Source organism: Biomphalaria glabrata, chromosome 4 (genome assembly GCF_947242115.1).
Source record: "Biomphalaria glabrata chromosome 4, xgBioGlab47.1, whole genome shotgun sequence".
NCBI classification, from domain to species: Eukaryota; Metazoa; Mollusca; class Gastropoda; family Planorbidae; genus Biomphalaria; species Biomphalaria glabrata.
In genome coordinates, this window is record NC_074714.1 from 44,016,450 (window position 1) to 44,029,260 (window position 12,811).

The 12,811-nt window shown below is 36.4% G+C and overlaps 1 protein-coding gene across 2 annotated transcripts in view; it reads left to right on the top strand.

Moving 5' to 3' along the window:
• Positions 1–6,809: 6,809 nt before the first annotated feature.
• The window catches only part of LOC106054110 (prostaglandin reductase 1-like), a 43,954-nt gene continuing 37,952 nt past the window's right edge, over positions 6,810–12,811 (top strand). The window contains exon 1 of one of the 2 annotated variants that reach the window (XM_056026629.1): positions 6,810–7,385. In XM_056026629.1, coding sequence (XP_055882604.1) covers positions 7,280–7,385 — 106 coding nt within the window. In that variant the 5' untranslated portion in view covers positions 6,810–7,279. The remainder of the gene's footprint in view (positions 7,386–12,811) is intronic. The other variant, XM_056026630.1, reaches the window with a different exon arrangement.

Here is a 12,811-nt window from a genome sequence, read left to right on the forward strand (position 1 = left end):
TATGTTTCCATTTCCAGATATAATTTCTTTTAACAAAATAAGATTGTTACAGCAACGCCTTTATAAATCTGTTTATGTTATGTTTACGTTGGATGCTTACAAGCTAAAATGTAAAGCAAACTCTCTTATCCTATTGGTTGGCCTGACTTGATCCATGCTCGAATAACACTTTGTGGATAGTAATTGCTTTGTGAATTTATCTGGAAATAATAAATGTGTTGATTTTGTTTTGTTTTACCTCTTAGCTAATTGTTTTATATAGATTGAATTATTTGGTCAAAGCTAGGTTTTAAATGTGTAGGTATCAGGGCCGACGCGAGGGTTGTGGCCGCCTGCAGGCAAAATTTTAAAATGCCACACCCCTTTTTTTTTTTTTACAAAAAATATCATTAAGACTGAGCTTGACACTGTACCTAAAGCGGTCTTTCATTTAAATCTATTTTTGCAGACGATTCCTTTTTATTTCATATTCGTATCGTTGTCGTATCCCCATGGGCCCTCTAAGTTGTTTTGTTTTCAATTTTAACTTTGCATTTTCTGTAAAGAATGTAATGAAAAAAAAAAGAAACTTAGTCTTAATTACAACACAATTTTTAATCTTTAGTTTTTCATTTATATTTTTTAACACTATGTATACAATCCAAACTTAGGAAATGACATTTCACCAAAAATAATGGGCTTTTTTTTTCACAAAACAGTGTTGCCTACATACATTTAATCGTTGTAAAAGTTTCTTCATGGAATTGAAGATGCGGCAGGTTTTCACTCAAGTCGGCAAGGGGTTTAATTCCGGGCGGGACTCGGCGCTCAGCGTATTCTGGCCTTTTTTTTCTTAGTAAGAAGAGAGAATCTCACAACGCACTGTTCACCCTAATAAAAAAAAAAGTCGAGGGCCATATTAAATCTTATAATAAAGAGGCAGCCCTGGCCAATAGTATTATGCCTACATATTGCGCTCGTACTTCTGTAATGGGCGTGATCTTTTTAAAAATATTTTTCCTGCTATGTAAGACCTCTCTGTCGCGGACGTTTTTTTTTCCACACAAAAGTCGTCACTATAATAAAGTGCAATAGAAGAAATTCGCATATTCTGAGACAAAAAATCCAGAAGAATCACACTAGCGGAGACATTTTAAAATGTTTTCTTCAAAACGTTTCCACCTATATTGTTGCATACGCGCCTCGAAAAAAAAGGCGGTGTACATTTAACAAGGTCTTATTAGAAGATAAAACGACATTTCCTACTTGATATTTTTTAATTTTTAAACATGTAATTTTATTAATATTCAGATTAGTTACACTGAAAATAAAATACTATTTTCGACGCCCCCTCTCCTTCTTGTTATTAGTCGTTAGTACAACTGAAACAATAAAGGCGTTTTATATTTTTACTAAATAAACTTTAAATAACTTGAAGAAACTTCTTATGTGAACATAAACTCAATAAAGCCTATCTGTTATTACAATATTCACATATTTAACTTGAGATTGAGATGTAGTATTAATGAAATATACTGATATTTAAACGAAATCTAGGTCACCACAAAACAACGCCTTTACATGTCTCAAGATTGTCTGCCGTTTCACATTTGCATTACGCTAAATTCATCATCTTCAATACATAACCACCAATCAATCGCTTAACCTCTTCTTACTGCCGCCTAGGAAACACACACACACTCTATAACACCTCTTTTGTCAGGAAGTTGCGCCCCCCCCCCCCATTCAAGGTACTCGCACCCCCCCCCCCTCGGGGAGGACCCATGTTTGAGAAAGTTACTATTAAAAGAAGATAATTAAAATGTATTTTAAACTGGAACTTAAATGAATTTATTGTAGATCTACATCTACACTCTATCATCGGCCAAAAATATTCTAATTTCAACTAACAGCCATTTCAAATAATAGTGACAATGTTTTAACATTGACTTTCTAATTACTAGGTCTACTTACAGGGCGGGCTATTCAATTCGAAACAAATATTGCAAACAACCCGCGAAAATTCAAGGCCAGGAGGAGTCGGCGCTTATGGAAAAACCCATGGGAACCATCGCGCGCCACTTTTTTTTTCTTTGTAAAGTTTCCAAAATAACTTATTGTACGAATATCCCCCCCCCCCCCCGGCAAGTTCTCAAAGGATAATGGAATAATTAGAATTTAAATAAGATATTTAAGTAATTTAAATATTATTAGACTAAATATAAAAAAAGTAATCTTGAAATAATGATTTGGCGCCCCTTACATTCGGCCGCCTGCGCGCAATGCATACATTGAACAATAGGTAGCGGCGGCCCTGGTAGGTATTATCTTACTTTGATTTTTTGTATCTGATGACGTGTCACTAGATTAAGGAATTTGACCAATGTGGTAGGTGTGATTAAGTGGAATAAACCGCTAGGCTGCTTATCAAGGACCTAGAGCTCGAATCCCGACTGGCGAAGAGTTGTGTTTACTGAGCGCCTGAAGGCAGCAGGGAAACCTTCTCCCAGATATCCCCCTTCCCCCACCTGATCCACAAAAGTGATTGGATCAGAGCGCACTGAACTTATAGATTTATCTGATAATTAAGCTATTCAAGAGTAATTTAGACAAAAATAACGAATGTTATTAATTATATTCTTAAAGTTAAAAAAAAAAATTGAATTTTTATAGCGCTAATTATGAACATGAAGTAGGTTAAGGCCCTTTGAAAATATATCTGAACAAAATCAAGTAATGTAACAAAAAAGGTTTCGTTTTTTTTTCTAGAAAGATAATTCTTCCTTTATGAATCTAATGACTTTTTTTTTTATAAGAGCGATTACTTTGTTCTTTTAATATCCGGTGGATGATATAACATTTATTAATCAGCCTTTATTTCCCACACCCGAAAAAAAAATCCTGGCTACATTTATAGTTTTAGATCCTATGCATAGACATAAATAAATATAGACTGGCCAATAAAAGAGTTTTATGAAACGAAAATTTTTGATTTGCAATTTTGTGTACTATATTCATATATATGTCTATGACTATATTATACAGCAGTGTAGTTTTGTTTAATCTCTAAGACTGAAGATCATGCAACTTTTCAGAATTCGGAAATCCGACAACAATAGATATACATGTTTTCAAGTTAAAGTTATTTCCTTTTTCCAGTCTATATTTATGTATGTCTATGATACTATGTCTATGATCCAGACTTACAAAGACAAATTAGACAATAGTCTAGACTGAATTCTACAAAAGGCGGTGCGCAAAATGTTTCTGAACGCAAATTTGTTTATTTAACTCTTCTGTGATTACTAGAGAGAATTCCCGCTGACGTGTTCAAGATATAGGCCTACATCTCAAAACCAAATTCAATTTAAGATTATTATATTTTGAATAATTCAAATGGTCAAATCAGAGTTTTCCCTATGTGGCCAATTATCTAGTTTTGTTTTTGTTTCATAAAGATATACATAAATGTGAAATTTTTTAGAAAATCTTTTGTGCCGTTTTTTTTTATCTCTGTATCCAGATTCCAGAGTCTGCCCATGAAAAACGAACAAGCGAAGAATAGGATTTATAACAAAGAAAACGGCTTAAAAAATGTTGCACTATTCATCGAAATTACGCGCGTTCTTGGCCTAATGAGGAGTGTAAGAGGCACGCTCTATACATGACACTTGGTAAAATATTGTAAGTGGAGTGTGTGCATTTCGAAACACCAAACCTATATATTACATCAGTTTGCGATTTTGTTAAAAAAATAATATTGTAAAAATGAATCATTTACAAAGTGTAAAGTATTATATATTCACACAATTTCTTGAGCCTTATTTTCCAGTAGCATTTTTATTTCTCTCTCATGAACCGAAGATATTATAAACAGAGAGTTCATTTAAACTGGAGAGAATCTTGTCCGAAATATTAAGTCTTTAACCATGCCTTAACAACATATTTTTAGGCCATTATGTTCTCCTGCTTTGTAACTCTTCTTCAATGGTAAACACAATACATTTGCACAGCTAAAATAAAGGGACATAATGCACACTATGGGCGCTTTTCTTTAAAAAAAATAAATATATATATGTACAAGATGCTGAGACTTCTCAATCTATTTGTTATGGTAGATGAAAGGGTTGTCAAGCTTGACTGCACATCTGGGTGACTATTTTACTATGAAGTGTAAATAGGTCACCACTGCTAAACAAGTTGAACTGTTCATCTTACAGTACTAGATCTAGTCTTGCTCCGCGTGTGTACATTTCTCCTAATCTTGAGCACGTTACGAGTATAACCAAGTTTCATATCATCACACAAAGATCAACAAGAACGAAGACTCATACACTTAATAAATTAAGGCCTGGTGTATTTCACATTGGCTCATTAGGCTGTCATATCATTGCAAACCCTAGTAGCCGATCGATTAGTTTGTACTTATCATAGCTTTTACTTTCATTTCAAACCTTCTAGAAACTTATCCTCTCTGTCTTTTTTTTTTTTTAAAGTATTTCTATTTTTATCTTATTTTATTTTAGTAGTGTTTAACTAACCAAGAGAGAAATAAAAAGAAAGGGAGCTACACCTTATTTAGCGACCAAACCTGTCGGTCAGTTAAGATTGTTTTGCTAGGTACTGAGTTGTTCAAACCAGCACACCAACGTCAAAAGTATGGCACAAATAAGTACACATTACTTATTCCATACGCTAGGATTAATTCGAACAAGCGCTCTTTCTTCCCTTGTGTCTTCAGAGCATGGGACAGGTTGCCTGAATCAGCGATGGAAAACTAATGACTTCGTAGAGTTTCTCTATAAATAACATCATGCACAACGAGGTTGGCACATGGATACTCGTAAGATGAAAATAAGAATCTTCTTCTTTGAAGGAAAGTCTTTAATTAATAAGCTAAGCTAAGATACATCTATAACTGCTCGTCAAGTTTCAAGGCACTAGTCCCCTGAGGGCTACCACTCCATTTGTAGTTGAAGGATGTAGTGGATCTCGTTGGAAAATGTCTCGATCTAAATTGTTTTCTTTCTAATCCCTCTCTTGTATAAAACTTGCAGCTCCAGACAGGAGAAAAAAAAAATGGAAAGAATGAAGGAAGAGATACGAATTATGAAACATGGCTAAACAGGGAACATTGGTTCATTGACAGAAGAAATAAAAAGGAGGAGGGGGTCGGGCTCCTGCTTTAAAAAAAGTGAAGTGATGACGGGGGTGGGAAGAATCGTGATTGGATCATTTTACCCTACCCCCACCTCTGAGGCATAGGGAGGATCGGGGGAAAACGTGCGAATCTACACCGTACACCTTACACCTGAAATGTGAGATACAAATATGACATTGGAACTCCTATAAGCGTCATTGGGTTTTAAAACCTAGACATCTTACTAAAAAACAACAACTTAAAATGTCGATACTTCAAGCAGAGCTTCTCAACTGATAGAGCGTGTTAGCAAAAGGGGGTGGGGTGGACAAGAAGAAGTATTTTATACTAGAATTTGGTGGTCTGTAAATACTGCCTATTATTAGGGATGTTGAGGTGGTATTAATTTTACAAAATGTTGATTCTATATTTTTTGAGTACGGTAAGGTAATTTCTTCTGCTATAAGAGTGTTTTTTTTTTTTTTTATTGCTAAAAGAACTCCTCCATGATTATCAGCCCTATCTTTTCTAAAAATTTCATAATTACTATTGACAATTTCTGCATTATGAATTTCAGGATGTAGCCAAGTTTCTGTTCCTGCAATTATGTCTGGTTTCTCACATTCTAATAAAATTTCTAAGTCTGCTGTTTTGTCCCTAATGCTTTGAAAATTTATTACTAAGGTTTTACGGTATTTCGGTATTACTTCTTTAGTAGGTTTGTTTAGTGAGGGTGTTGTATTAGTTTTAGCAGATTTAACTGGAGTGGATCTAGCTAGTGGTTGGTGAGTTTGGTTTGGGATTTGCTTTATATTCTCCTATGTTATAAGTTTCATATTGGAGCATCGATCAAGTAAAACAACATTATTGCTAGCATTAGAAAAAAAAGTAAAAGTAAAGTTCCCCCTTTCAGACCTTGCGGACTAAAGGGCAGATGATGTTATGGTTTCTGTGGCCTACGGTTAACGAGCAGGGTGTCATGTGGCCAACACAATGACCAACCGCTTTTACTCCCCTCCCCCCCCCCCCCCCCAACTAAAGTCACGTACCCATTAGAGTTAGATGGACTCAGGGGCGCCGTAAAAATACCAAAGTTCAAAATCCCATTCTTCACCGAGATTTGGGATTCACCCTACGTTCGTAAGCAAAGCGCTGAGCCACCGCGCCCCGATCGCTAGTATTACCTACGTTTTAAAAAACTAATATACAGAAAGGTATGTTTCACCTTCCGTTGGGATTTCTTTTCGAGAAAAGCGTCTTCACCAGGATCGACTCTAATCGCTCTCTTCAAATAGGCGATTCTACCAGGCTTTCTCACGTCAAAACGGTTGCAATTCTCCCGAGCACCGCTCTTTCTGATGACGCTCTTTTCGTGACTAAAACTGACACGCAGCCAAAAAAAAAATTATGATCAGTCACATTACTGACTAGAATGAAAATAATTAGAAAGCAAACCGTTTGTCAGTCTTGCTAATAGAAACTCACAGTAAAGGCTATTCCAACTATTTCCAACCCATAGCCCCGTCCTGTGACTCCCCTGCACTCCAGAGTTCTTGTCATAATAATCCAAACTAGTCATTTTGTTTAGGTCATAGAAAATTTGTGATAGGTCTTCTCTTTTATCATAGTAAGCCAAATTAATTTAAAAAAAAAACCAACTCATTTAAAGTAAAGTAACTAGTTGCGTTTTTTCGAAGCAGATCTGGACCGGTGCACCATGTGGCTTATTTTTTTTTTATTTTGCTACTACGCCCTTGAGTTGGGACTGTTAAGTATTTAGGGCAGGATATTGCTGACACGCTTCGATTCCCTCTTATTCCCCATCCCCTCCCTGTTCCTCCTCCCACTCCATCCTATCTCTCTCTCTCTCTCTCTCCCACCCCACACCATCTCTCTCAACTCTCTTTTACAATGCCCTCTCTTGCATATTACAAGAAGCGAACAAAAACAACATACAACTGACTGCAGGACCACGGTCTCTTTAACTTGATGCAAGTGTACGGCGTGTGTCCGTTGTAAAGTAAAACCCATTCTTTCTCGAAGACACCAATAGCACGATAGTGTCTTCCCATCATTACTTTGCGACCTCATTTGCATATTGTTGTTGTTGTTTTAAAACCACTAATCAGTATGCGATCAGCACTAACCTATACATAAAAGATGGTAGTTGCGAGACGGTGGATTCAGTGCAAACCTTTCCAAGGGGCAGCAACCCTAGAGTGTTTTCAACTTATAGAGGAAGAGTTACCAGGACTAAAAAACGATGGTGAGTCGGTATTTTCTTTTCTATGTGTGCTTTTAGATTTCTTGTTCTATATACTGTAAGAAGTACAATATACATTTACAACAGTATATGGTTTGAACTCGGTTTATTTCTTTAATAGAAATCGAATAAAAATGGTCACCTGAGTATATTTATAAGCGCATATTTATATCAGCGTGGTGGCTGAGGGATAAAGTACTTAGCCTCTGAAACGAGGGGTCTCGGGTTCGAATTCTGGCAAAGACTTGTAATTTTTGTGTTTCAGGATTTTTTTCAGCCCCTGAGTCCCTCCAACTCTAAAAGGTACCTGGCATTAGTTGAGGAAAGTAAAGGAGGTCTTGTCTTTGTGTTGGCTACCTGACACTCTTGTTAACAGACAGCCATAGAAACAGTTGACCTTTACATCATCTGCCTTATAGATCATCGCTCGGTCTCAAAGGGAAACTTTACTTTTTTTCCACGCGTGTCGTTGTCACAATTTGTTTTCACTTTGTAAATATATATGGTAGTGATAGTGTGAAAGCTCTCCAAAGAGAAAAGTTTAATCTATGCATGTATGCTAACAAAATTATATAGCCTATATATTTGTAATGGCCACTTACCTCACCTCGTTATAGAACTGCCTTGGCTACACCACCTTTAATTTCCACCTTCAACCATCTCTTAGTCTGTTGGACCGTTGGGGCACCACACTGATCTGTTCCTCTCTGTGGCAGAATCTCCTGGTGCTGTTTCCTTTGCGAGCACAGAGGACCTTGTAGTATGGCCATATGTTTTTAGTTTGCGTTTTTTGACAGTAGTTAGCCGGTCATCGTGGGGTCCAATCGCAGTACTAATCCTGTCTCTAATCTCTTCATTTGTGATGCGGTCTTTGTATGTGATACCTAGGATCTTTCTGTAGCATCTCAATTCCATTGCTAGGATTCTCCTCTCTAGCTCTGCAGTCAGCCTTCAAGATTAGCAAGTATATAAGAATGTGGCCATGACAATCAGTCGGATTTTTGTATCGAGTGCTATGCCTTTGTCTTAGTATATTGTTTTGAGTTTTGGAAGTGCTGCTGTGGACTGTGCAAGTCTGGCCACTATCTCTCATAATATACTTACACAAATTCGAGAATTTGTAAGGTTGACTGACTGTTTGTTCAATGGAGGTTCTCAAACCGTGGTAACTATTTATGACACTTTTAAATAATGAAGAAAAGTGGTGTATTTATTCGTATATCTCAAACTAATAGAATGTGGCAGATTGTTAATAAAGTAATTTACAGTTAGCAAAATGAAATGTAGACTAACAAGGATTGTTATTCCTTAACTCGAAGTAACATATACATATGACGTAAGAGTATGTATTAAATCAAAAGAGATAAATATAGTACTCTAGACATGGAGCATAGGACACAACAGTACTTCGCCATTGGATTCTATTCAGCTCAGTCCCCCGAAAGTTCTATGTCCATCCTGCCATCTTTACTTCTTGGTTACTGAGCTCCTCCATGTTTGATAATCCTCTTACCGGCTCCCAACACAACTGTATTAACATATACTAGCCGATTGAAGGGGTTGAACTTCTGGTTGATGTACTACAGCGGCATTCAACTTTCTTCCTCTTTAGGGTCATATAAATTTACACTAATTATAATCACCTGCGACAGCATCTAATAACAAAAAAATTCTCAAGTTCACTTTATACACTGTGGGCAGAAGTTTTGAAGGCACGGAGTTCTAGCTCATGCCCAGTAAAACTCGAGACCGATGTCTCGGGACGAGCTGAATGCTGCTGCAGCCCTGCTTAAAAAAAAAACAACCCCAGCATTGTTGTATTGGAGACTGATGCGTTGACACTGTTTGGTGAAACTCTGAATCTCTTTGGTGTAGGCCTAGATGTGAACATTCCAATGGCAGGCTGGTCGTGTGGTATGCGCTCTGGACTGACATCAGGATTGCCCCTGGTTCTTCAAACCACGGTGCCGCCATCCTGCAGGGGGCTAGAACTAGAACGTAATTATCTTCCTTTCTGAAAGTACGTTTGAAAAAATCAAGACAGTCTTAAGGATGTTTGTAGATATCTGTAGTGAAAAATATACATTCTAGGGGGCGCACTGGTCACTTGACATCTGCTCCAGAATGGTATGCTGTATAAAAGGCTTAAAAATATGGATATTGCACATTTCTCATACATCCTCCATCAATGCAGGTCTTCAATCCATAATAAAAAGATTAAGATCAGCCTGCAAGCCTCAATCATTCATTTCTGTGCCATCACACTACATTAAAATATTTACAAACAACAAGACGAAATCATTAAACGAAAGAAAGACACCCTATATAAAGTATTGTCATCGTTTTATCTTACTGGGAGTTATCCCAAAATTATATTTTACAACGCAATGAGAACGATTGAAAAAGGCGCATGCAATAAGTTGAAAACTGTCTCACAACCTGACAGGTTTGAGTTTTTTCCCCCCTATATTTATTCAAGGGATTTACAAGAAAATGCCCATGATGACAAAATATGTGCAACTAAAAGTTAATCAACAATTATTAAGTGCAATATCCTCCTCTGTTCTAGGAAGGCTTCTTCGCGCCTTTCAAGTTTACGAAGCGAAAAGAACACAACGTTACACATGTTCCAACTCATGTGAGAAACAACACAACAACACTCTTCTGTATTCTGTGCATTATTGTAAGATCGTATAGATCTAGCTGATTAGGAAACTACCGTTGTGGGCTGTCGCTCATGCTGAAACAATGAAGGTGAAGGACATCTGCACGTTTTCATTAAGAGGAAGTGTTTTTGTTGAATGGCTGGTTTCATCCGGGTATCCCGTACGCACAACACATTAGACAGAAGTCGTTTTGCAAAATTGTGTTTTTTTTAAACCTTTATTTTTTCTATTTTTGTTATTGCTCACCACCACCCTCTTTTATTTCATTATCCCAAAGACAGCCAACTTCCAGTGACGCACACTGTTCGGTTACTTCCAAGGACTTTGATGTTGATTTAATGGCTAGATCATAGCTATAAATAAATGTATCTTGAATGATTTATAAAGGCTTCTTTTTTTTTTTTTCTAATCTTGAACAAAAAAAAAGTATTCTTTATAAACTTTTTACATCTAAATAATTTATGATCTATGTCCACTCTGTCAGTGTAACATGATACACTGCTAGATTGAGTGGCTTCGTCTTTAAACAAGGAAATTCGTACTATAAAATTGTAACAAGTTTTACAAGAACACGAAGTCCATTTTCGATATATATATATATTTAAATTTCAGTTTGATTTTAGTTTCAGAAAAAAAAAATAAAGTAAAAAATAAATAGATCACTGAACTACATCTTCTGAAGAGATTTTTTTTTGTATATTGGAGATGTCAGCTGAAGTTTTGTCATTTCTTGATAAATAATTATTTTGGCCGACATTCGAACTTCCATTTTAGCGTCAAACGAATGAAGCCGCGTATATTTATTCATTGATTAGTTCTATTCTATAGTTCTAGATTTATTTGGCTAACGGAGATATAGTGTCACATGAAAACGTTCTACGAGATAAACCATAGTCTTAATTCGAGATAAACCATATTCTTAATTCGAGATAAACCATAGATAAACCATAGTCGTTCTACGAGATAAACCATAGTCTTTCTTTGAGATAAACCATAGTCTTAATTCGAGATAAACCATAGATAAACCATAGTCGTTCTACGTGTTAAACCATAGTCGTTCTACGAGATAAACCATAGTCGTTCTACGAGATAAAACATAGTCGTTTCTACGAGATACACCATAGTCGTTTCTACGAGATAAAACATAGTCGTTCTACGAGATAAAACATAGTCGTTTCTACGAGATAAACCATAGTCGTTCTACGTGTTAAACCATAGTCGTTCTACGAGATAAAACATAGTCGTTTCTACGAGATACACCATAGTCGTTTCTACGAGATAAACCATAGTCGTTCTACGAGATAAAACATAGTCGTTTCTACGAGATAAACCATAGTCGTTTCTACGAGATAAACCATAGTCGTTCTACGAGATAAAACATAGTCGTTTCTACGAGATAAACCATAGTCGTTTCTACGAGATAAACCATAGTCGTTCTACGAGATAAAACATAGTCGTTCTACAAGATAAACCATAGTCGTTCTACGAGATAAACCATAGTCGTTCTACGAGATAAAACATAGTCGTTCTACGTGTTAAACCATAGTCGTTCTACGAGATAAACCATAGTCGTTCTACGAGATAAAACATAGTCGTTTCTACGAGATAAACCATAGTCGTTTCTACGAGATAAACCATAGTCGTTTCTACGAGATAAAACATAGTCGTTCTACGTGTTAAAACATAGTCGTTCTACAAGATAAACCATAGTCGTTCTACGAGATAAACCATAGTCGTTCTACGAGATAAAACATAGTCGTTTCTACGTGTTAAGCCGTAGTCGTTCTACGAGATAAACCATAGTCGTTCTACGAGATAAAACATAGTCGTTTCTACGTGTTAAGCCGTAGTCGTTCTACGAGATAAACCATAGTCGTTCTACGAGATAAAACATAGTCGTTTCTACGAGATAAACCATAGTCGTTTCTACGAGATAAACCATAGTCGTTCTACGAGATAAAACATAGTCGTTTCTACGTGTTAAGCCGTAGTCGTTCTACGAGATAAACCATAGTAGTTCATATGTCAGATTCTAGCACACGTTTCAGTGTGTAAAAGACAGATATTCAAGATATTTTAATAAACACACTTACCGTGCCATAAAAAAAACCCCAGTAAAACATAGTCGTTTCTACGAGATAAACCATAGTCGTTCTACGAGATAAAACATAGTCGTTTCTACGAGATAAACCATAGTCGTTTCTACGAGATAAACCATAGTCGTTCTACGAGATAAACCATAGTCGTTCTACGAGATAAACCATAGTCGTTCTACGAGATAAACCATAGTCGTTTCTACGAGATAAACCATAGTCGTTTCTACGAGATAAACCATAGTCGTTATACGAGATAAAACATAGTCGTTATACGAGATAAACCGTAGTCGTTCTACGAGATAAACCGTAGTCGTTATACGAGATAAACCGTAGTCGTTATACGAGATAAACCGTAGTCGTTCTAAAAATAGTCTTTCTACAAGATAAACCAGTCTTCTACGAGATAGACCTTAGTCGTTCTAAAAAATAGTCTTTCTGCACGATAAAACATAAGTCTTTCTACGACTAAAGAAGTCCAACAACGGTGTACTAATATGTCAGATTCTAGCACACGTTTCAGTGTGTAAAAGACAGATATTCAAGATATTTTAATAAACACACTTACCGTGCCATAAAAAAAAACCCAGTAAAACAATAACAAGTAATCATATACATTTTGCCACGTGACACTAGAGGAGTGATATTTAGAGGTTGTGGTGGGCGAAAC